The sequence below is a fragment of the Taudactylus pleione genome, unplaced genomic scaffold, assembly GCF_031769625.1.
Source record: "Taudactylus pleione unplaced genomic scaffold, aTauple2 ptg000125l, whole genome shotgun sequence".
Taxonomy (NCBI): domain Eukaryota; kingdom Metazoa; phylum Chordata; class Amphibia; order Anura; family Myobatrachidae; genus Taudactylus; species Taudactylus pleione.
This window is the reverse complement of record NW_028284527.1, coordinates 6,488,063-6,513,755: the sequence shown is the minus strand read 5'-3', so window position 1 is coordinate 6,513,755 and position 25,693 is coordinate 6,488,063. Positions and strand designations below refer to the sequence as shown.

At 47.0% G+C, this 25,693-nt stretch overlaps 1 protein-coding gene across 3 annotated transcripts in view; it reads left to right on the top strand.

The window, feature by feature from the left end:
* Positions 1-25,693, top strand: part of NUP133 (nucleoporin 133) — a 238,180-nt gene that overhangs the window by 12,188 nt on the left and 200,299 nt on the right. For all 3 annotated transcript variants that reach the window (XR_015878408.1, XM_088472517.1, XM_088472518.1), the window contains exon 2: positions 4,456-4,574. Coding sequence is in view for 2 of the 3 variants with exons in the window: in XM_088472517.1 (XP_088328643.1) it covers positions 4,456-4,574 (119 nt within the window). In the remaining variant the exon portion in view is untranslated. The remainder of the gene's footprint in view (positions 1-4,455; positions 4,575-25,693) is intronic.

Here is a 25,693-nt window from a genome sequence, read left to right as displayed (position 1 = left end):
CACATAAGAGGCCGGTGGCGTCTCTGTCCACTCCTTACGAGGATGATGACGTGACCGATGATGGGGAGATTCTGGATCTTTCTGACCAAGAACCTCTCCGTACTAAAGAGTCGGATGCTTAGTCCAAGGTTTATATTCCTGGCCTTATTCGGGCAGTCCGCACAGCTTTAGTTATTGAGGATGACGATCCTCCGGTGTACAAGTCCAAATATGCCATTTTTTAAGGATATTAAGGGTGGCGCCACAGTGTGTCCTCTTTCGGGTCAGTTAGTAGACCATTTAGAGGAGGCGTGGAAACACTCTGGTAAACGGTATCGGCCTCAGAGACGCTTAGCGGTGGCTTACCCCTTTCCGGACAATTATTTTTCTAAGTGGGAATCCCCTCCACAGGTGGATTCTCATGTGACACGTCTAGTCCGAAGTGCCACATTGCCCATGCCCCCCATGTCCTCCTTGAAGGATGCTACGGACTGTAAGGTGGAGATCTGCCTAAAATCCATTTATTCCCTTGTGGGGGGTCGGGGGGTGGGCATCCAGACCGGCTTAGGCCGTATGTTGGGTAGCCAGAGCTATGGAGTGCTGGGCTGATAGTTTGGAGGCGTCTTTGGATACCGACTATTCAGCTGAACTGGCCGAGTTGGTAGACAATCTCCGGGCTTCGGCCACTTACATCAATGAAGCTGCCTTGGATATCAGTACCCTCACATCTCGGATTTCTTCGGCAGCTGTTGCTGCTCATCGCACATTATGGTTGCGATCTTGGAAGGCGAACACTGATTCCAAAAAGGGCTTAGAAGCTTTACCCTTTAATGGAGAAGTCCTATTTGGTCCGGATTTGGACAAAATTGTGGCCACGCTGGCGGCAGCCAAGTCTGCATGTCCTCCGTCTGCTGCGGTCCCTTCCAGTTCGTCCTTTCGGCCTTACAGGGCCCAGGGTAGGCCTAAGGCACAGTCTTTGCCCCGACAGGCTGGCCCCAAGAAATCGGCCAAGCCCAGGAAACAGGCCTGGAGTACCAGACGTCCGGCCCCTAAGTCTGATGACAAACCTGCGGCCTGACGGTCCGGGCCTCCCTTTGGGGGATCCCAAATAGGGAGGCCGCCTGCTGCAGTTCGCCCAGTGTTGGTCGGTAACCACGACAGACAATTGGGTTCACGAGGTGGTTTCTCACGGGTATGCCCTCTCCTTTCGTCACAGGCCCCCATCCCGATTCTTCACCACGGGTCTTCCCTTAGACCGGAACAAAGCCATGGAACTGCGGAAAGTTTTGCACACTATGCTCCAGGCTGGAGTTATAGTGCCTGTTCCTTTCTCCCAGAGGGGCCTGGGTTTCTATTACAATCTGTTTTTGGTGCAGAAACCCAATGGGTCGTACCGTCCGATTCTCAACCTCAAAGCCCTCAACAAGTCCTTGCGGGTGCCGAGGTTTCGGATGGAGACCCTACGGTCCATCATTCTGGTGCTGGAACCTGGGGATTACATGGTGTCGTTGGACATACAGGACGCTTACCTGCATGTCCCTATTCTTTTGCGCCATCAACAGTTCCTCAGGTTTGCAATCCGCAACGATCACTTCCAGTTCCGGGCGTTACCTTTTGGCCTGGCGACAGCACCACGAGTGTTCACCAAGGTTATGGCGGTCATGGCGGCTTTTCTGCGGCTTCAGGGAGTCCGCATGTTGCCGTACCTGGACGACCTACTGTTGGTGGCAGGATCTCCAGAGCTCCTCCTATGCCACTTGGATCTGACGATTGCGGTACTGCAAAGGCACGGCTGGTTAATAAACTGGCAAAAGTCCACCCTGATCCCGTCTCAGAGGATTCTGCACCTCGGAGCCTTATTGGACTCCAGACAGCAGAGGATCTTTGTGATGGGGGAATAGATCTCTGCCTTACAGTTGAGGGTGTGCAGTTGTCTGCAGAGTTGCCGTGTGTCCGTGCACTCTGCGATGAGGTTACTGGGCTCCATGGTGTCAGTATTCGACATGGTGGAATATGCCCAGTTTCACTCCAGACCTCTGCAGCAATTGATCCTGTCCAAATGGAATGGACTGTCTCAGAGTCTAAAGTCCCAGACGATGGTGCTCACTCCGGAGGTTCGCCTCTCCCTAGCCTGGTGGTTGCAAACAACCCATCTCAACAAGGGTCGTCCATTTTGGGTGGCGAACTGGGTCCTGTTGACAATGGACGCCAGCCTTCGGGGCTGGGGAGCAGTCACGGGTCCACACTTGTTCCAGGGCAGATGGACTCAAGTGGAGGAGGAGTTTACAATAAACATCTTGGAACTGCGCGTGGTTTTCAATGCTCTCCGGCAGGCACATGGGGTTCTCCAAGGTCACCCCGTGCAGGTCCAGTCGGGCAACGCCACCACTGTGGCCTACATAAATCGGCAAGGAGGAACCTGAAGTCGGGCGGCACTCGTAGAGGTGTCCCGCATCCTGGTCTAGGCAGAGTGCAATCTCCCGGCCATATCGGCCGTATTCATCCGGGAGTACTCAACTGGGAGGCGGACTTTCTCAGTCACCAGGACGTTCATCCGGGGGAGTGGTCTCTTTACCCGGACGTCTTTCAACTTCTTTTGGACAGGAGGGGTCTTCCAGAGATCGACCTCATGGCGTCACGGTACAACAACAAGTTGCCGGTGTACGGGTCTCGAACAAGAGACGAAAAGGCGTCTCTGGTGGATGCTCTGTCCGTCCAGTGGACGTTCCGGTTTGCTTATCTCTTTCCTCCGCTTTCCCTTCTTCCACGGGTAATCCGGAAATTCAAACAGGAAGGAGGGACGTTCCTGTTGATAGCTCCCGCGTGGCCCAGGCGGCACTGGTTCTCAGACCTTCAGGGTCTGTCCGTGGACAGTCCTCTGCCGTTGCCGCTGCGACCAGACTTACTGTCACAGGGTCCTTGTCTTCACCCGGACCTGACTCTGCTGTCTTTGACGGCGTGGCTGTTGAGACAGCCATGTTGAGGTCCAGGGGTTTTTCCAGCTCTGTAGTACGAACTATGCTAAGAGCTCGGAAACCATCTTCTGCAAGGATATACCATCGTGTGTGGCATACGTTCTTCCAGTGGTGTCGACCGAGAGGTTATGCCCCTTGGGAGTTCCGTCTGTCTAGATTGTTGGCTTTCCTACAGGCGGGACTAGACCATGGGCTTCGCCTTGATTTTCTGAAGGTGCAGGTGTCTGCCCTGTCCGTCTGGTTCCATCGTAGGATTGTTACATTCCTGATGTGTGCACCTTTTATGCAAGGTGTTCTTCTAATTCAGCCGCCCATTGTTCCATCGGTGGCGCCTTGGGATTTAGCTGTGGTCTTGAGGGCTCTCCAGGGACTGCCGTTTGAACCAATGGGCTCAGTGGACCTTAAATGGCAGACGGCTAAAACAATTTTCCTTCTGGCCATCGCTTCGGCCAGACGTGTTTCTGACTTGGGCTCTCTCTTGTAGACCCCCTTTCTTGATTTTTCATGGGAACAGGGCTGTTCTGCGCACTCGTCCTGAATTTCTTCCCAAAGTTGTTTCACGTTTCCATATCAACGAGGAAATCATTGTGCCGGCCTTTAACTCACCTGATCTTTTAGTGGGTGAGGCCACTTTGGACGTTGTGCGGGCCTTAAGGATTTATGTTGACCGCACTTCTTCTTTTCGGTAGTCGGACGCCTTGTTTGTCCTCTATGGCTTCCGTAAAAAGGGTTGGCCTGCTTCAAAGCAAACTTTGGCAGGTTGGATTCGTATGGCAATTTCTGAAGCTTATCTTCATGAAGGCCTTCCGGTTCCATCCTCTGAGGGCTCATTCCACTAGGTCTGTGGGTCCTTCGTGGGCAGCTCGACGTGGTGCCTCTGCAGTCCAGATCTGCAAGGCTATCCACGTGGTCCTCCTTCCATACCATTGTGAGGTATTACGCGTTTGACACCTTTGCCTCTCAGGATGCTTTTTTCGGGCGGCGGATTCTCCTTTCAGCACAGGAGCGTCCCCACCCTTGAAGGATACTGCTTTGGGACATCCAGGTATCCTGTGGATACCCTATGGACCCTGATGTAGAAAATATGAGATGGTAAGAACTTACCTTTGTTATCTCTATTTCTACGAAGTCCATAGGGTTCCACAGGACTCCCGCCCTGTTGCACCTGTGCTGCAGATGGGCTTTACTCTGGTCACGGTTTTTTCCGTCTCCCTCTGGTGAGAATGTGATTCTTGTGTGTGTCCAGATCTTTTTTCTCTCTCTTCCTTCTCCTCCTCTGGCCTATGGCTTGGTACGTAACTGAGATGCCTTGTCTCGGGGGCGCGGTATAGGAGGGGGACCCTAGTGCATCCTGGGAGGCTGAAAACTTAACTCTATGGTGCCCAATGCCTGACGCCATCACCTATACCCCCAAGGTATCCTGTGGAACCCTATGGACTTCGTAGAAATAGAGCTAACAAAGGTAAGTTCTTACCATATCTCATATTTTTTTTTATTATAGAGGAACACCTTCAAGAATTGCACTACACCCATCTGCTGGTGAAACTGTCAATTACAGCGTTCAGCTGTTTGGTTCAACTCTCCCAGTTAAAGTCATGGAGGCTTTGACAAATTGTGATGGTAGGTTACAGATTTTCTAACTGTTCTTGTTACATATGTTTGAGTGACTTTTAAAAACAAATTGTTACAACAGGTTTATCCTGAACTTTTCTTTGTTTTCTTTTTCATGGCTTTTATGACTTACCAGTTTAGTTTTATGATTGTTTTCCATGTCGTGATTTACATTAGGCTACATTACTTGGTGCATAGTAATAGACTAGGGGCAGGGCAGAGCGCTGAGGTATGGGCAGGGCTTGCCTGTGAGCGTGCTCCTGAAAGGGGGCGTGTCCTCATGACACATTCCCCCAATTCATCATTATTGGGGGCGTCCAGGGCTCACTCAGAACAGGGAATATTTTCACTTGACAATGTCCATGTTCCTGCTTCTTGCACAAGCACTTATAATGTTTCTCCATAATTAATTTTTTTTCTGCTCTTATTTTTTAGGTCTGCATTTGTTTTTTTTTCTCCTCCTTCCATCTGGGGGACACTGCTTGACCATAGAGTATAGTGGCGAGCTAGCACTTAACTCGTTAACTTTTTCTAGTTTAAAGCTCCTCCCCTTCAACCCCTTCGTTGGTTTAAAATTAAGTTTCTTCTTGGGCCAAGGCAATGGAGAGGACTGCTTTTAGGTTTTGAAAAAAACTTCTCTAGAGTTTTCTGCTGGGCCAATGTGTAAACACATTAATTTGGCAAGTTTTTCCGAGTCTGCTGTTTCTTCAGATGAGGAGGATCATCAGAAAGATTCTGATTTTGTGGACCCAGTATCCTTGATAGAGGAAGGGAGTAGGTGTTCATGGTGTAGATTACTTGGTTAGTGCTGTTTGTCCTATTGCAGCGCCGCCTTTTTTTATGTGCTTTGCTATGGCGGCTGCATAAATGTATTCATATAGGTATTGTGGTCAGAACCGTTTTTGCATATACACATTCACATAGACAGCACTTGGGTTTTAATTTAATATTTTCGTCACTAGGATCCACAACCCAATGATCACCAACTATAGCTTTCACTCTAACTTTCATTTGTTCTTAAATTGTTATTTCTTGTTGGTAAAATCAAGCAAATAACCACATGGACTTTTTGTTTGAGTATCCACTCAGTCAAAGGTGCCACTCATTTTAATATGAATTGAAAGAAAGTTTGGCACTGCAGAAAGTGTAATGTGGCAGGGCACTTCCTTTTGATTTCAGCATCTTCTCTGGCAAATTGTCAACACCCACCACTATCACTGGAGCCATATTTTATCTCTTGTTTATATAGAGAGATTTGTATAAAATGTAATTATCTACATTATAATTAGTTTTATATAAGCTATACCCTGATGATCACATTTAAATAAAATTTATAAATGTTTAAGAATTTTATGTGAACACATGTATATAATGAAGGTAATTAATCCAATTTGGTTTGAGGTATTTATACATATTCTGAAAGTGATTGAGAACCACAAAAAAATCCCTCTAAAAAAACAGCCTTTGTGAATGGCTGAGAAATGCATTAGGGTACTTTTTATTACTCTTTGTTGACCCCACTTGGAGTTAATTTGCGACCTGCCACCTTGCTTGTATGCCGTATCTGTGAGGACTGCTGCACGCTCCCTCCCAAGTGCCACTATACGAATCACCAAGATTTCAGCGCTAGACCCCAGCGGGGGTAAGATCGCAGCCAGCCACTTGGTCATGTGGCTCTTAATACAGACTGCGGGGGAGGTTCAGCTTAGCGCTTGCTGGGCAGCTTCGTTATGTCATGGTAGACACTAAAGGTGCCCACACATATACCGATGTGCTCACGATACGATTTTATGGCCAATTTCCTCATGAACTTTCACGGGAGCTCCCTTGCCGTCGTGATCACAATTTTGGAAAAAAGACACCCAATCTGTCTTACGATCTCACGATTTATCGGATCGTACGCATCGTGAGATTGGCCATAACAAATCGTGAGTTTAAAAAAAAATAAAACAGCCCCTCCCATTGTTATGGCTATTTAAATTTCCCACCAATTGTCAAGAGCCTATCTAGGGAGTATAAACAGCAGGAACCCTTTAAACTCTGTGTACATTCTGCTCTGCTACTAGATGAGGCTAGGTGTATTCCTGCTGAATTCTGTACACTGCTACTGTGCTCTTTGTATTTGGCTTGCCTTATACAAAGTTTATTCTACCTGCAAATGTGTGCTACCTACCTGCATTCTATCCTGTTCCTGAATTCTGTACTGATGCGTCCCTATCAGTATAGAGTGTTGGTCGCTGAAGCTGGGGTCCGGGAGATTAGGAAGAGGGCCCAGCGAAGGACGAGAGCATGCTGGACCAAGGAGTGGCTGCTACAAAGGGATACCCGCTCTCGCATGTCCCTGCTGATGGAGATCAAGGAGAACAACCCGGACGACTATCGGAACTAACTGCGCATGGATGACGCCAGCTTCCAAGAATTGCTGCATCTAGTGACCCCCCCATATCAAGAGACAGGACACAAGGTGGCGGAGGGCAATCCCTGCTGAAGAGAGACTGGTGGCTACCCTAAGGTACCTGGCTACAGGAAGGTCACTGGAAGACCTGAAGTTTGGGACACTCCTCTCACCTCAGTCCTTGGGCGTCATCATTCCGGAGACCTGCAAAGCCATCGTAAAAGTGCTACAGTACCATTATGGCAAGGTAAGTTAAAAAAAAAACACCACACATTGTTTTCTTGTGTAAAGAAAAATTTTTTTTTTTGATTTTTTTTTCTAAAACAAAGAAAAAAATATCCTTCATTTAGTACAATGTGCACTGACCTGCAGGCAACTGAAAGTGTGCACTAAACTGTGTGCAAAATACTTTGTTTATAACAACTTTACAAAAGAACATTTATCACCAAATTTTATGAATCCCAATAGGTAGCCGGCTGTATGTGATAGGGTGGGTCAGACGCCAGTTTGAACAGGCCAAAACACATTGTGGCCCCGGCTTCCAGCAATGTGTACTTCTGCCCTGTGCGTAGTGACCTTGTCAAAATGGCGTCATCACCACCCTATCCCATGGAGCAAGCACCTATTAGAATTCATAAAATTTGGTGATATTAAAAGCAAGAAAAAATTTACATGTCTGTATATTGGGGCGACTCATCTGCTGCATCCAGCAGAGCATTATACAAGGTGGTGCTTGGTGGGGGAGTAATATCTAACTGGGCGGGGGGGGTGGACATACCTATTTGGGGCAGGAGAAAATCGCATTGGATCTGCAATGTATGTAGAATTTGAGATATTTTTGCTCACACAGCGACTCAAGAGGTCGTAGTTTAACCTTAAATCATTTCATTGGATATCTGTATCCAGATTTCTCAATGTGCTGTTCACATGAGCTGTGAAATCATCTATTGCATCTGGGGGTTTCTGCAGCAACCGTTCTGCGTTTTGTTAAAAATGGTCCTCACGTTCAGTAAAATTCTAATTTATGCCTTGTTTTTTTTACTTTTTTTGGGGTTGTTGAGAAGATGAGGGTCCAGGTGGAAGTTGAGTTTCCACTTGTGTGCTATTCTCCGGATCACTATCACCACCGAGCAGACTGAGGATGCTAAATCAGGGTCTTGGGTGGGAGTCTATATAGGGAAAAAAGATATAAAAAATATTATAGTCATGTTTTAACATCTTTTTTACTATTTTTACAGTTTCCTAACACAGTGGAGGAGTGGACCAGCATCGCGGAAGATTTTGAACAACGTTGGAATTTCCCTAACTGTGGAGGAGCCATCGATGGGAAACACATCCGCATCAACCCACCTGCCAACACCGGATCATACTACTACAACTACAAAGGATTCTTCAGCATCGTTCTCATGGCAGTGGTGAATGCCAACTACGAATTTCTGTTTGTGGATGTCGGCAAGAATGGGCGTGCTTCGGATGATGGGTCCTTCATAAAGACTGCTTTCTACCAGAGACTCGCCAACAAAACCCTCAACCTGCCCTCACTGGACCAGACAAAGCACGGCCTAAATTACGTTTCTTTGCAGACGAGGCTTTTGCATTACATGAACATGTGATGAAGCCATTTGCACACAGGGGCCTGATCAGAGAGAAGAGGATATACAACTACCGTCTATCCCGGGCACGGTGCATTGTGGAAAATGCGTTTGAAATAATGAGCAAACGCTTCCGCATTTTCCACACACCATCAGTCTACATGTGGAGAAGATAGACTGGGTCGTGATGGCGTGCTGTGTGCTGCATAACTTTCTGCAAAGAAAATCTACTCAACGAGGACCAGTCCCAGCTAGACCAGAAGATGTAGGACTCCTGGAGGACATTGAACATTTGACATCTGTGTCTGCACCACCAACTACAACAACATCCACCGCACGTGCCAAAGAAGTGAGGGAGGAGTACATGACCTATTTCAATGGACCAGGTGCTGTACCATAGCAGGAGGACTGTCTGTGAACTACTGACTAAATTGGACATTTGGGATTTAACAACAAAAACATTAAGGATTTTGGTTTAAACTGTGTCACTACTTACCAAGACTTCTGCAACCTCCTCATCTCCCTCACGCTCAGACATCAAGATGATTGATTCCCTTTGAGGCTCTTGTTCACTGATGAATGACATCATTTGGTAGTACCACAGCGCAGGAGTATATATTTCATCTGTAGCCGCTCCTGATTTTTGGAGTCATCCACCTTCTTTTTTTTCTTTGATATACACTGTCCTGAGATTTTGTATCTTTTGCCGTACAGTTTTCAGGTCTGCATCAGATATGTAGTTTTTCGAATACACCAACAGTTCCTCTAGTGCGGCCAACTTGTGCGACTTATTGTGGTACTTCCGAGAACTGATCTTCCACAGACACACTTTCAAGTGCAGGATTTCAATGAATCCTGTAACGAATTCACGTTCAGAATCCATGGACATTATCTATGAATAAGAAAAAAAGGACATTTAAATATTTGTGTATATAGTTTTGTTAAATGTAATGTTATAGTTCACATTTTTAATGTTTTCATATTTTCTTTTTTACAGGTTTTTAAAGGTTTGTTATGGTATTCTAATCATGTTTTCTTTTACAGGAATGTTATGTTTATTGCTTGGTAATATAATGTTTTTCTTTGTTTGACAGTATGGGTTTTCCACCTTTGGGCCTGTCGTTGTGGTAGAACTACAGATCCCAGGATGCCCTAAAAACAGTTTCAAAGGTGGGTGGCAGGTCATCGTGGGATCTGTAGTTCCACAACAGCTGGAGACCGAAAGGTAGAAGACCCCCCAGCTTTAAATAATGTGTGTTTTTAAATGTAATGTATGGTGATTTTTTTTGTAAAATACGTGTTTATTTATTTATTTTTTTGATGTATTACACACATTGGTGGGCAGTGGGGGAGCTTAATGCATGACCCAGCCCCCGCCCACCTCAATACGGCAGGCGGTGGCTGGGTCATGCATTTATTACCTGAGGGCACACATTGGTGGGCAGTGGGAGCTTAATGCATGACCCAGCCACCGCCCACCTCAATACGGCAGGCGGTGGCTGGGTCATGCATTTATTACCTGAGGGCACACATTGGTGGGCAGTGGGAGCTTAATGCATGACCCAGCCACCGCCCGCCTCAATACGGCGGGCGGTGGCTGGGTCATGCATTTATTACCTGGGGGCACACATTGGTGGGCAGTGGGAGCTTAATGCATAACCCAGCCACCGCCCACCTCAATACGGCGGGCAGTGGCTGGGTCGCGCATTTATTACCTGGGGGCACACATTGGTGGGCAGTGGGGAGCACATATTGGTGGTCAATGTGATTGTATTTAAACTGTACCAATACTCACCAAAACTTGTCCAAAACAAGACTTCAGTGTGCAGGCTCCCAAAGTGCGACTGTCTTGCTCCATACATGATGCTGCACAAGATGGCGATGGGGCGTGTCCAGGCTTCTGTCAGTCAAATTCCGCATTGTGTGATGAATCGTACGATTCATCATGAGGAAAAAAACCCTCACGATCGGCTTCCATCGTGTTCATGGTTGGCTAATCTGCCCTACAGCACGGCAGATCAGAAGATGCGATATACGACGAGCGGGGACGCACATCGTGCTCGTGAGTATAAACTCACGATTTGTACTTTTTTTACCCGATTCGTCGAAATCGGCCAAATCGTGTAAAATATCACTATATGTGTGGGCACCTTAAGAAGTGTGTGCTTATTAACAAGCAGATATATTGGCAAAGTGAAATAATGGACAATATCAAGTGGATTTACTCCTGTCTCCTACTTTTTTAATATATTGCATATAACTGTAACAGAGGACTGTGCAAATGACAATTAAAAGACATTGGATTATAAAGATATTCTGATATGGACTGTCAGTTGGGACTCCAGTCCACAAAGAGGGTATTTATACAACTGTGTTTTTATATACATTTTTAAGTCCATACTTATTCTGTCTGAAGATAACTAATACCTCCTTTTCCACCAAAAACCCAGATCCGACCTGGGTTTTTGGACATGGTTCCAACCCTGGTCAGACCCATTTACACTGCACCTTCGATCTGGGTTACTCCCAGATCAGCCCTGTTCACACTGAACTCAGGTCTGCCCTGCTAAACCTGTGAGGTCATAAAAAGTGGGAGGGGAATGCTCCACAACCACCTATCAGCTCATTTTAGGCATGATCCAGGTCAGATAACCTGGGTTGCACCGTTTACACTGCACCATTACCCGGGTCCATCCTGGGTCCTACCCTGTTAGCTACCTGGGTTGGATTGCTGGGTCACTTGACCTGGGTTATTTTTCAGGGACCCTTTTACACTGAGCTGCGACCCGGGTAGACCCAGCAAAAACCCAGGTTTTTGCTCTGGTGTAAAAGGGGTAGAAGTGAATATTGTTCTTTTCTACTTCAGGGTCCATAGGGGGTCCACAGGGTTGACCTTGGGGTTATAGCTGGATCAGGATCCATGGGCACCACACAGTTAAGCTTTTAGCTCCCAGGATGCACTTGGGTCCTCCCCTATACCCCGCCCCCAGCCACAGGCAACTCAGTGTAAGTTGGTGCCCGGCCGGAGTCGGTCACCGCGCAGGGGGGCTGCAGGAGCAGCCCCCAGAAGCTTTTTATTTTAAGTTAGATTTTATTTATTTTAATCTCTTTTTACTGCAGGCGGCAGCGAAGGGCTGTCTATACAGACTCCCACGCTGCCGCCCTGATCCCCGACTGGCGCCGCGACGCCAGTACTGATCTGGGGATTGCGGCGGGAGGACAGAGTCCGTACTAGCCGGACCCTACCTCCCAGGACTGCTGCCGGAGTCGCCGGGGATTCAGGTAAGCCGCGCGTCGCTGGCTAGCGGCAGCGGCGCGCGGAATGCCTTAAAATGCAGTCCTTTAGCCTCCGGTCCTGGGGACAGACCAGAGGCTGCTGGCAGTGTCGGCGGGCCCCCCCCATAACCCGTGGGACCACTAGACCACCAGGGATAACAGGCAAGCGGGAAGCCAGCATCCCTGGGGTCATGGCCAGCCAGGGGAGGAAGCCTTCCCTGTTCAGCGACTCCTCCCCTCAGCTCAGCGCGCCTTTCAGCACGCAGTCTGGCGTCGCTGAGCTGCAGTTACACGGCCACTCCTCCTCTGGGGGCCTTTTTCTCACAGTGGCAACGCAGATCTCAGGGAGCACGCGGACCGGTCCCCCTGTGTACCTCTCACCTGATTTAAGGACAGCGTACACAGCACTATAGCCCTCCCAGACACTGAATTTGGGAGGTTGATTGTAGTGGAAAGGTGCAGTGAGTATAACTTCTCTGCATGGTATGTGACTTTTGCTAGTGCTGCCTGTCTGTGCTTATTTTCCGCTTACTGTCAGCTTATACCTGTCCCTTTACTTCTCCTACAAGCCCTACAGGTGTGTGGGGGAAGGGTGTTTCTACTGACCTCACTTATATAGATCACGTATTTGTGAGGTTCGTCACATACAGTTGTGTGCGACACAGTGCCATATTGTGGGCTGTTGTTCAACACACCGGTGAGTGCGTTTACTTCTGCCCTGTTGCCAGATATATAATATATTCTGTCATGTCAGACGAGGAGGTTGAGCGCTCAGTGGCTCTGGCGTTGGCCTCCTGCGGACGCTGTTCTGCAGGAGTGAATAGGGAGGATTTGTCACAGGATGGCCTGTGTAGTCGGTGCCAGGTGGCTCCTGGCCCATCCAGACCTTCTGTGACGCAGGAACCACCGTGGGCGATGTTTTCTCAAGTGCTGGTGTCTATTGCGGACCGTCTGTCGGTCCCGACTGCTCTCCCTATTAGGGCGTTACCCCAGCCGACCATCCCCCATTCCCCGGGTGTCCCGCAGTTATTGCGGAGTCCTCCTGGGTCTCAGTCTGTGGGTCCCTATGCGGGGTTGCCTATGTAAATACAGGCTTCCCCTGTGCCGCAACAGCCTGTGGTACCTTTGCAGGCCCCTATGGCGACTCCTCCACCCTGGGTGGATGTGCTCTCCAACTCCGTGCAAAATTTGGCGGCCGCATCCTCTGCTTTTCAGTCAATGTTGCAGACTGACATGCCTTCCAGGGTTTCAAAACTCCCACTCATGGCGTGGGCGGCTCAGGTTTCGGACTCAGAGATCCTCAGATGAAGGGGAGGTCCCTGATGACACTGACTTGGACGCCTCGGGCCAGGAAATGGATACCAAGTCGTCCATTAATGTGCGAGCACTGGTTAGGGCGGTGCGAGCTATTCTTCTTATAGAGGATGAGGCACCGGTTCCTAAGTCGAAGTATCCTAGTTTCAAAAAAACTAAGGTGGCTTCTGCGGTGTTTCCCCTGCCGGATCAGTTGGCGGATCATATGGCGGTAGCTTGGCAGGCGCCCAGTAAGAGGTTCCTTCCTCAGAAGCGGTTGACTTCTAATTATCCCTTCCCTGAGGCACATTGTAAAAAATGGGAAACTCCACCGGCGGTGGATTCCCATGTCACCCGTTTAACTCGGGGCGTTACCTTACCATTACCGTCAATATCCTCGCTGAAGGACCCCACGGATAGGAAAGTTGAAACTTTCTTAAAGTCTATTTACTCCCTCTCCGGGGCGGTGGCCCGACCGTCCATGGCCATCTCCTGGGTGGCCAAGGCCATTGAGGGGTGGGCCAATGCATTGGAAGATACCTTCCCGGACGACGCTCCGGATGTCCAGAGGGCGTTGTTAGGACAGATGAGGGACGCTGCTTCTTACATTGGGGAAGCTTCTTTAGATGCTAGTTTGCTGACTTCGCGGGTATCGGCTGCAGCGGTGTCTGCCCGCCGATCCTTATGGTTGCGGTCCCGGAGAGCGGACTCTGATTCAAAGAAAGGCCTGGAGGCCTTACCTTTCAATGGGGAATTACTATTTGGTCCGGACTTGGACAAAATAGTGGATACCCTGGCTAAATCCAAGTCGGCGTTCCTCCCTTCGGCGGCACTGCCTGCTAAGGTTCGGAGTTCGGCTTTTCGTTCCTTTCGGGTTCAGGGTAAGGCAAAAGGTCAGTCCTTCCCGAGACAGTCTGCGAGTAAGACTGCCTCTAAACCCAAGAAGCAAGCCTGGAGTGCTCGGCGCCCTTCTTCCAAGCAGGAAGATAAACCTGCGGCCTGATGGGACGGGCCTCCCTCTGGGGGACCTCAGAGTGGGAGGCCGACTTCTTCTATTTACCCAGTGCTGGCACAATACCACCACGGATGCCTGGGTTCGAGAAGTGGTCTCTCAGGGGTACGCCCTGTCTTTTCGGCACAGACCACCCCACCAGTTTTTCTGCACCAGTCCTTCTCAGGACAAGACCAAGGCGTTACAGATTCAGGAGGCTATAAAGTCCTTGCTGAAAGCAGGGGTCGTTGTTCCCGTTCCTCAATCACAACGAGGGATGGGGTATTATTCGCCTCTGTTTCTGGTGCAGAAACCCAATGGTTCTCATCGCCCTATCCTCAACTTGAAGTCTCTGAACAAATTCCTCAGAGTTCCCAAGTTCAGGATGGAAACGTTACGTTCCATCATTCTGGCGATGGAACCAGGGAATTACATGGTGTCCCTGGATATCCAGGACGCCTACCTCCATGTTCCGATAGCACCTTCGCACCAGCGGTATCTGAGGTTCGCTATCCTTCAACACCACTATCAGTTCCGGGCGCTACCCTTTGGTCTCTCCACTGCACCGAGGGTGTTCACGAAGATTATGGCGGTCATGGCCACACATCTTCGGAACCAGAATGTACGGCTGCTGCCGTATCTGGACGACCTCCTGTTGCTAGCAAGCTCCCCAGAGGTACTGCTTCAACATCTCCACCTGACGATCGCTTGCCTGCAAGCACACGGGTGGTTGATAAATTGGAAAAAGTCCTCCTTGATTCCATCACGGCGGATGGTTCATTTGGGAGCCCTGCTGGATTCGCGTCAGCAAAGGATTTTTCTGACTCCGGAGAAGGTCGCCTCCCTACAGCTGCGGATACGCAGTTGCCTGAGCAGTTGCCGCCTGTTGGTCCATTCGGCTATGAGAGTTCTGGGGTCCATGGTGTCGACATTCGACATGGTGGAATTTGCCCAGTTCCATTCCCGGCCCCTGCAGGGGTTGATTCTATCGGAATGGAATGGGTTACCTCACCGGATCCGCTCTCAGGTGCTGGTGTTGTCTCCGGAGGTTCGGCAATCTTTGGCTTGGTGGCTTCAGACAGCTCATCTGGTCGAGGGGCGTCCCTTTTGGATCCCGGACTGGGTCCTGCTCACGACAGATGCCAGTCTCCGGGGTTGGGGGGCAGTGACCGGTTCATTGTCTCTCCAGGGTCGTTGGTCTGCGGAAGAAGCACTTCTCCCCATCAACATCCTGGAACTGCGGGCAGTATACAGGGCCCTGCAGTTGTCCGGTCCCGCTCTTCACGGAAGGGCGGTACAGGTGCAGTCCGACAACGCCACCACGGTGGCGTATATCAACCACCAAGGAGGAAATCGCAGTCGGGCAGCGATATCGGAGGTGTCTCGCATCCTGTCTTGGGCGGAGTGTCACATTCCAGCGATCTCGTCGGTCTTCATCCCCGGAGTCCTCAATAGGGAAGCTGTCTTCCTCAGCCGTCATGACGTGCATCCCGGGGAATGGTCGCTTCACCCAGAGGTGTTTCAGCTACTCGTGGACAGGTGGGGACTGCCGGAGCTGGACTTGATGGACTCCCGTCACAATCACAAGTTGCCCGTTTATGGGTCAAGGACAAGAGACGCAGGCGCAAGTCTGGTGGACGCGCTGTCGGTGAAATGGACATTTCACCTGGCGTATCTGTTTCCTCCGATATACCTACTTCCTCGGCTTCTGTGGAAATTCAAGCAGGTCGGCGGCTCGCTCGTGCTGGTGGCTCCGGCGTGGCCCAGACGGCATTGGTACTCCTATCTCAGGAGCCTCTCCATCGACGCGCCGTACCTTCTTCCTCAGCGTCGGGACCTGTTGTCTCAAGGGCCCTGCCTTTACCCGGATCTGGGTCGGCTGTCTTTGACGGCGTGGCTCTTGAGACAGCCGTCTTGAGGTCTCGGGGCTTCTCCAGTTCGGTTATTGGTACCATGCTCAGGGCACGCAAGCCTGCTTCAGCACGGATTTATCACAGGGTGTGGCACACTTACTTTCAGTGGTGTGAGTCCAGACATTATGATCCTCAGGTGTTCCGAGTTTCTAGGATCTTGGAATTTCTTCAATCAGGATTGGACCTCTGCTTACGCCTTGCATCTCTGAAGGTTCATGTGTCCGCCTTGTCCGTGTGGTTTCAACGGTGGATTGCAATACTACCGGATGTTCACACCTTTTTCCAAGGTGTTCTCAGGATCCACCCTCCCTTTGTGCCTCCTGTGGCTCCTTGTGACTTGGCGGTGGTTCTACGGGTACTGCAGGGTCCTCCGTTTGAGCCTCTTGAGTCGGTGGAGCTCAAGTGGCTGACATTTAAGACTGTTTGTTTTTCTCCTGGCAATTGCTTCGGCCAGGAGGGTGTCTGAATTGGGGGCGCTTTCCTGTCGCCCTCCTTTCCTGATTTTTCACCAGGACAGAGCGGTGCTCCGCACTCGTCCTGAGTTTTTGCCCAACTCTCGAAGTTCCACATTAATCAGGAACTTGTTGTGCCAGCTTTTCAGTCCCCTGATCTTTCAGCTGGTGAGACTTCCTTAGATGTTGTCCGGACGCTTAGAATCTATGTGGACTGGACGGCTTCGGTTAGGAAGTCTGATTCCTTGTTTATCCTCTTTGGTTTTCACAAGAGGGGTTGGCCTGCCAACAAACAAACGTTAGCCCGTTGGCTTCGTTCTGTTATTTGTGAGGCTTATGCACAGGAGGGTTTACCTGTGCCAGTCTCTTTTAAGGCTCATTCCACTTGTTCTGTGGGTCCTTCTTGGGCTGCTAGACGTGGCGCTTCTGCTGTTCAGCTGTGTAAGGCGGCCACTAGGTCTTCAATTCAAACGTTTTTGAGGTTCTATGCGTTTGACACCTTCGCCTCTCAGGATGCATCCTTCGGGCGCAGGATTCTCCTTTCTGCTCAGGAGCGTCCCCGCCCTTAGTTGCACTGCTTTGGGACATCCCCCAAGGTCAACCCTGTGGACCCCCTATGGACCCTGAAGTAGAAAACAAGTGATATGGTAAGAACTTACCTTTTGTTATCTCTGTTTCTACGAAGTCCATAGGGTCCACAGGGCGCCCCCCCTGACGCACCTGGCTTCAAATGCGCTGTGTGGCTGGTCTCCGGTTTTCCGTCTCCCATTTCTGTGAGTATGGTTTCTTGTGCGTTGCAGTCTTCCTTCTCTCTGTTCCATATTCTCCTCCGGCCTAGGCTGCTTACCAACTGAGGTGCCTGTGGCTCGGGGGCGGGGTATAGGGGAGGACCCAAGTGCATCCTGGGAGCTAAAAGCTTAACTGTGTGGTGCCCATGGATCCTGATCCAGCTATAACCCCAAGGTCAACCCTGTGGACCCTATGGACTTCGTAGAAACAGAGATAACAAAGGTAAGTTCTTACCATATCTCTTGTTTTTAATGTGATTCTAGGCACTCTCTTATGAATGATTTTTCCTTAACCACTTCTCTGGCGTGGTCGCTTCAGATGCGACTACACCAGGCTGGGCTTTCCCTGACATGGTCACATTTCATGCGACTAGTCTGAAAAGCCCTGGGCGGCTGCTGGAAGTTCGTCACCCCCTTGTCCCCTTTCACCCCTCGCAGAGAACTGCAGCCACGGTGAAATAATTACAACTATGCCCCTCAGTGTTTATTTTGCAAATCATTCCAACGCTGTGACCGCTGTTTCCTCAGTGTGTATCTGGTGGGTGCAGAGAATAGCAGCCGCAAGGAAATCATTCCAGCTCTGGCTCCCATGTGTGTGCCTGGCGGCTACAGAGCGAAGCAGCCGCCAAGTCAGTAAAGCCAGCGCGGAGCCCAGTCAGCATGAATACTCGCCAACTGCGGCGATTAGCAGCAGCCGGGGAAACAAAACAGAGCCCCGGCACCCAGCATCTGCATAGATCATCGATGCATATTGTCAGATACATCAATATAAAAATAATATTTTTCAATTTTTATTTAACTTTTTATTTATTGATTTTTCTTATATAAAATCGTGTTGGATACGTTTTTTTTAATAGTTGTTCTTGACAAATTCAATTTAAAAAAAAAAAAAAAAAAAATTGATTGAAGAAATTATTAACCAGTTTAGGCAAGGCTCACACCAGAAGTGCAAAAGCATCAAAATCAATTTGTGTTAAGCATTAAGGCCCAGTGTTAGTTCAGTTTAGGCGATTGAAACGTAGGCCGGATATTCAGTCAGACATATCTAGGTCTCTGCTATTATCTGTTGCAGAACAGATTAAAATAGGAGCATATTATTTGGTTGAAGCTGCTTTAGATGCATCTTTGTTAGAGTTCAAGATTTCTGGATTAGTGTTGTGGCAACGTGAATCCTATGTTTAAAATCATGAAATGCGGATTCTAAAACAAGGACATTTTTGGAAGGCTTACGTTTTTTTAAGGAAAGCTTTTGTTTGGGCCACAACTGGATAAGAGAATCTCAGAGGCCACAGGAAGTAGGTTTTTTTTTTTTTTTTTTTTACTTTATTCGTATATAATTTCTCTAAATTTAAGATTTGATCCTTTTGTTCACCCTTTATACAGGGACAGTTAGTGTTCGCTCTAGCTCCGGCGGCAGACAGGGTGCCGGAGCTAGAGAGGGCACCTTTTGTGTGCGCCCGAAAAGTGGGCGTGGCCAGTGAAACGGGGGCGTGTCTATAAGACGCGTCCCCTTTTCGTCATACTTGGGGGTGTGCTCGGCACTTACGGACACGCCGGGCAGCCCCCAAGCGCTGCAGACGGAGAATAGATGCCGGGCGTATGCGCACGACTTCTATTCTCCGGCGGTGACCGGGTCACCGCACATTTCTCCACCCGCGGGACACTGCGACCCGCGGGTGAAGACGGCACCCGCAGGCTGTGAGGGCAGGGCAGTTTTTGCCCTCCTTTTGGAGGGCAGGGTGCTTTTTGCCCTCCAGAAGGAGTGCAGGGCGCCGCGCTAAAACAGCCTAGCGTGAACGCTAAGTTATCTATATCCTTCTGGGCCATGGGACAGGTATCCTTGTTTTGAGATTTTGCACATAGAGGGAGACAGCCTGGGACGAGTAGGAAGGAAAAAGAAAATGCAGGGGCACATTTTAAGCACTAAGAATACATGTATTCAGAACAATTAACATGTTGTCTATATAAGGTTCTTAGCACATGTTTGGCCAAGAATGCATGCCTACTTAACTCGTGAATGTGAACCTCATCAGGTGGGTCTCTAAAACATCCATAATACTGGCACTTTGTATAAATGTATCCAGGACTTATCTATGATGGTGTCCATGAGAGTGTGCATCTGCTTTTTCTTCTGTATGACACTACAAGTTTCAGAATGGTAGCACCTATTATCTTTAAAATTAGGTTGTGTAGTCCAACCCCCCCTCCCCCATTTCACGGGTAGGATGGACCCAGGGAAATGTGAGATACATTGGCTCCAGGATAATACTGCATGAAGAGAGCACTTACACCCATGGGTATCTGTCTTCTGCCATTCAGGGATCAGTGGAGAAGGTCCGGTTCAGACAAGTGGGTGGCAGGAATTATACAGTTTATATCGGGTCCACCAGCGGAAACATTCTTTTCAACAAGGTTATCGCTTTAGATCAGTCAGTTACTGCCCTTTTGGGTTCAGAAGTGATTGTACCCATATTGGAAAGTCAAATATCAATGGGATTTTACTTGTATCTGTTTTTAGTCCAAAAACCAGATGGGAGTCTCAAACCCATTTTAAATCTAAAGGATTTAAACACAAGACTACATATAGTCAAATTCAGGATGCAGTTAGTAAGATCAGTCATAAACGATATGGAGGTAAACAAGTTTTTGGCATCAACAATGCACATTTGAAGGGCAAGAAATTTTCAATTTGGATCTTTTCTTTTTGGCTTAGCCACAGCCCCTCCTATTTTTACAAAGGTCATGGCAGGTCTTCTAAGTTCTATGAGAAGCAGATATTTAGATGATTTGCTTTTCAAAGCAGATTCAGAACAGTTTCTTCAGGAAGATCTGTTAAGGGCAGTGAAAGTGCTAGAGTTCCACCTTTTGGTTATCAACTGGCAAACGTCCAATAGAGCCATTCCACTGTCGCTTATATAATGTACTTGAAATACATATACAGTATATTTAAGGTAATTAGGTCATAAATATAGAAATAGATCAAACTTCTTAAGTACAATATGCGGTTACTAGATAAATATAAGCAGATCATCTAAAGAAGAAAGGGCACTCTGGCGCGCGCCCCAAACCGGGGGCGTAGCTACAAGAAAAGATGAGGTGCAATCCCATTTCGTCACTTTTGGGGCCGTGCCCGGCACTTTCGGACATGCTGTGCTACACCCAAGCTCTCCCTTCCCTGTGAATAGATTCTGGGGCGCATGTGCCCGGCATCTATTCACTGTCGGAGACCGCTACATCGCACTTTTCCCCACCCGTGGGACACTGCGGCCTGCGGGTGGGGACTGCACCTGCAGGCTGTTTTAGCGGGGTACTGTGAAAAGGGGCAGGGCGCATTCTGCCCTTTAGACATTGGGCAGGGCGCAGCCTGCGAAAACAACCTAGTGGGAACGCTAGTATAAACATAGAACTTTTAGTTTGAAATTCACTTTCTTCGTTTAAGCACCATAAGGGAAATGTAGTATTCTGTGAGATGCAGGCTTGGCTTTTTGAGGATCACTAAATATTTATTAGCACTGCTGCATAGGTTCTGGCTGCAGTCTGCCATTCTAGGCACCCTGCTAGATAGATGAGGCTAGCTAAAAAAAAAGCTCTGAGGGCCAGACCAAATGATTCCGAGGGCATTATACGGCCCCCGGGCAGGAGGTTCACCATCACGGTGCTATACAGCTTGTGTCATAAACCGCTCTTACTCACACCTAAGTCATGAAACTGTATCGGGGTCAGCACTTGCAGGCATCAGTCTCAAATTAGTGTGGTGATAGGGTGATTACACACACTATTGTTAAACCATTATTTTGCTGTTTAAATTTAAACAAGATGATCCTACGATCTATGGTTTTTAACATGAAACATTAAAAGTTATATTTTACTTTTATTTGTGCACCCTTATACAGACTTTCCCTTTTCTTTATTATATATTGTGACTGTTGAAAATGTCCTAAATATTTTCTGATACACAATAAACTCTGAATAATGCTGGGCATACACAGCCAGATAAAATGTCTGTCAGACCGACAGACATTTTATCTGGCCGGCTGCCAGACGCAGATGTCGCCGGCATACACTGTGAGAGAAATCTCGCAGTGTATAGCACGACATCCGCGCTCCGCCCCGGGGGAGGAGACATTTCCCTGCTCCTTCCATAGGAAGTATCACAGGAAATGTCTGTCGGCAGCGCTGGGCATACACTGCCCGATGCGGATGACAGTTACCGGGTAAATGTCGCATCGGACGGGCATGCTGGACAATCATGCCCGACCGAGCAATATTTAACCCTCGGTCGCCCGCACACACACACTACTATTATCGGGGCGATCCGCCGATATCAGGCGGATCGCCCTGATAATTGTAGCGTGTATGTCCAGCATTACTATTATTTGTTGGTGCAGTTTCAGTCTGAATATATTGAAAATAGATAATAAATACACAATGAATCTTTTAAGTGAAGTATAGATCTATGGTTAATGTAAAAACAACTGAATCATATCTTTTTAGAGATGGGATTTCAGAATGTTGGCACAACACTGGAAATATGCTATTTATATCTAGATCCAAGCTTTTGAGACAAAACTAAAGTTATCCACAAAAAAGCTCACACTTTTTTCAGCATAACTGTTAAGTGTTTTCTTCCACAATTAAAAAAAATGTTCTTTGCACCTTTTGTTTCAAATTCTGTCTAATGACGCAGTATGAGTCCCAGTCAGCGCATGTTGTTTTTAGGTCTTGTTTTCCATACCCAACTAGCAAGGGACTTTTTACTGATTTGCAAAAGATTTTTAATGTCAGAGCTCGTTTCTCAGTACGTAGTATGAATTTACTTGGAAAGCTGTCCACTATGCAAAACTGCATTCCCAGATGTTTCATTCTGACCATATCGGCACAGTTCATCAATCTTTTAACGGAGACAATATCTCTCAGGTGATGAACCATGTTCTAAAACTTGAACAAATGCAGAACTTTTCTTATCTAGGTTTGTTTGGTAATCAGGACTGATTCCAATCTCCAGGGATTGGGGACAGTTATTCTAAACATAATTTTCAGGGACTTTGGAAGTCTTGTTTCTTTTGTTCAATGTTTTGGAACGAAGAGCCATTTTAAACACTCTGAAGAAAGCACAGTCACTTATTCAGGGACAACCCATCAGAATCCAGTCAGACATTGATACAGAGGGTAGCATACATAAATAGTCAGGGAGGGACAAAGAGTTCTCTGATGATGAGTGAAACTTTTTTAGATCCTATTTTAGGCAGAGATTCATGTTCTGGTGATATCCCCAGTCTTTGTCCCAGGAATACAGAATTGATGGGCGGATCTTCTGAGTCGCTGGTCTGTTCTTCCAGGGGAATGGTCTCTTCGCCTAGAGGTCTTCAGCAGCCAAGTAAAACAGTGGGGTCAACCAGAGATAGACTTTAATGGCTTCTCAGTTCGACCCCAAAACAGCCAGTTTTGTTGCAGGACCAGGGACCCAATAGCCTTTTTTTTTTTTTTTTTTTTATAGATGCAATGATTGTGCCTAAATATTTTCCTCCATTTCCAATGCTCCATTTTAGTATTTAGGAAGATAAAGAAGGATGGGATTCCATTGGTCTTAGTAGTGCTAGACTGGACCGAAAAGAGTGTGGTACTCAGAGGTACATGGTACAGGGTTCAGGGGTCATGCAATCCCCCCTAGATCAGCGATTCCCAACCTCGGTCCTCAAGGCACACTAACAGTCCTGGTTTTACTAATTAAATCACCTGTGCTCAACTATGGCTATCCTTAAAACCTGGACTGTTGGTGTGCCTTGAGGACCGTGGTTGGGAACCCCTGCCCTAGATTGTAAGCTCATAGGAGCAGGGTCCTCCTCCCCACTGTCACACAGCCTTCTTCTCTAGCACTTCTATGACAGTCTTCACCTTCAGTGTTGTACTGTGTATGGAGATTTGTGTTGCTAATTTGTTACTTGTGTTCTGTTTATATTTTGGTTACTGTGTTGTAATGTAATGTTCTGTGTACCCTTTACTGTATGTACGGCGCTGCAGACCTCTTGTGGCACCCTATTTATAAAATGTAATAATAATACTTTGACAAGATCTGTTGTCCCAGGGGCTGATTTCTTTTGTCAAGACATCCATTGGTTATAATGACATGTCTCTTTTCAGATACAGTTGTTCAGACGATAAGAGCCAGAAAGAAAGTCTCTTCAGACAACTATCATAGTCTGTCAGAATTATATTGCATGGTGTGATAAAGGTTCATCTTCATTCTTTCCTTGACTAGAGTTATTTCTTTTCTTTAGGCAGGGCTAGGTTTTGGACTTCATTTAGGTTCCCTTAAGGTACAGATATAAGCTTTGTCAATTTATTTGCCAAGAGGATTGGCTTTGATCCAAAGTGAAGATTTTCTTGCAGGACATATACCTTATACAGACACCATGTGTACATCCTGTAGAGCCTAGGGAACCTTGTTTTATCTGTGCTTTCATTACCACTGTTTGAACCTTTCCAGTAGGAGGACTTGAAATGGGTAACTTGGAAGTTGGGTTTTCTTTTAGCTACAGGGCAATGTTATGCAGACTAACATCTTTTTAAAAAAAAATAATAAAAATTGGTGTCTGCATTCCATCTTAATTAAGAAATTGTAATTCTGACTCTTTTTTTTTTTTTTTTTAAATTAAGTAAGAATCAGAGTCAGTTACCTCTGTTAGGTTCTGAAAACTCTCACCACATCTATCTGGAGAGGACAGCCTGTATAAAGAAAACGAATATATTTATACTTAATTATGCTAAGAAATATGGTTAGCCAGCATCTAAATTATAGCCAGATGGATTAGAGCCACGATTCAGCAGCATATCAGGGAGCTGAACGTCCTGTCCCAGCTCGTATTACGGCTCATTCTCCTAGCTCAGGTGGGCAGCGTGGCATGGAGCTTCCACAAAGCGGTTATGTAGAGCAGCTACATAGTCCTGGGTTCATACATTCACCAAATCTTAGAGTTTATGACTTTGTGTACAGGGATACTTCTTTTGTAGGGAAAGTGTTGCATTCAGCCAAGGCTGAGCATACTCTCCCATAGCGACAGCTTTTGTATATCGCCATGGCCAAGCAGTATACCTCAGATGGAGGTATGTATTTACCGTGAAATATTTTTCTCCGAGTCCGTATGGGGGACTACGATCCCTCCCTTTTTGTTGTTATGGGTGAAAATTGCGTGACTTCTGTTATTATGCTTCTTTAACCAATCCTTGGGGCTTTGTAAGTTTAAACTGTGGCTTTTATACTAGAAAGTTAACCAGTTATGAACATATCAGCATTTAAACCATGTCGACATTCTGACTGGATACTAATTTGTGTATGTACTGTATTCATCATGTCTGTCTCTATTATGCCCCCATTGGTGTTTCCCATGCATGCATGTTTTGTGGTAGATGGAGAAGATATGAGTAATATAGTCAGTGCTGTAATATAAATGTCCCACCATATTCACTCCAACCAAATCTCTACTAATAAACCAACTACATAGATCTGATTTTTCCAAATCCTGTGTTCTTTCATTCTCATCCTCACATACATGTCTACATAAATAAACAATTAGAGTCATATTTTATTATTTATGTTCTTTTATTTATAGAACACTAACGTATTGCACAGCACTTTATAGAAAATGCTCATTCACATCTGTCCCTGCCCCATTGAAGCTTGCAGTCTATTTCTTCCCTACCACACACAAGCCCTAGGATCAAGTTAGTACAAAGCCAAGACTTGATTAATAGCCATATACAGGCTCAATAACACGTAAATGCATATGAATTTACCACAATAACATACACATGGATATACACTTTAAAACATATAGATAATATACACAGTAAAAGTGACAGTTACACAAACACATAAAGAATGCATCGCTTACATGTTAGCATATGTAGTTAAAAGTTTGCGTATGTAGGAATTTAAGAATACTGTTTTTAAATGTATTTGGCTCACATGTGCAGCATGGTTCTAACATATGTAGCCTTAATTTTATACATTTTGAAAATTACTAATTCAACCCTTCGTTGCTGAGGGTTTTTTCACACCTAGACTCTTTATTTTTTTCTAATTGCTAAAATAGCATTTAACTGTGGCCACAAAAATGTATGTTTGTTTGTTTTTTATTTCAGTAAAGTTAACCAAAATTAAACGTGATCATTGTTTGTTTTCTAAACACCACAAGGTAATGCTCTGCGGCTTCTTGTTACAACATTTAATCCAACTTTCCAAAATAGCAACAACAGGTTTCTAAACATAGGTTTATATAAAAGAAAATCTGCACTTGAAAATTATTCTGTTTTTTTATATATTTTAATGTTTCCCTTCTCAATTGTAGGCTAATATTATGAGGTTGATAGAGTACCTAGTGCCCTCCCCCTCGTATATGGAAAACTTATGTTTTCTGTAGCTTGGGGT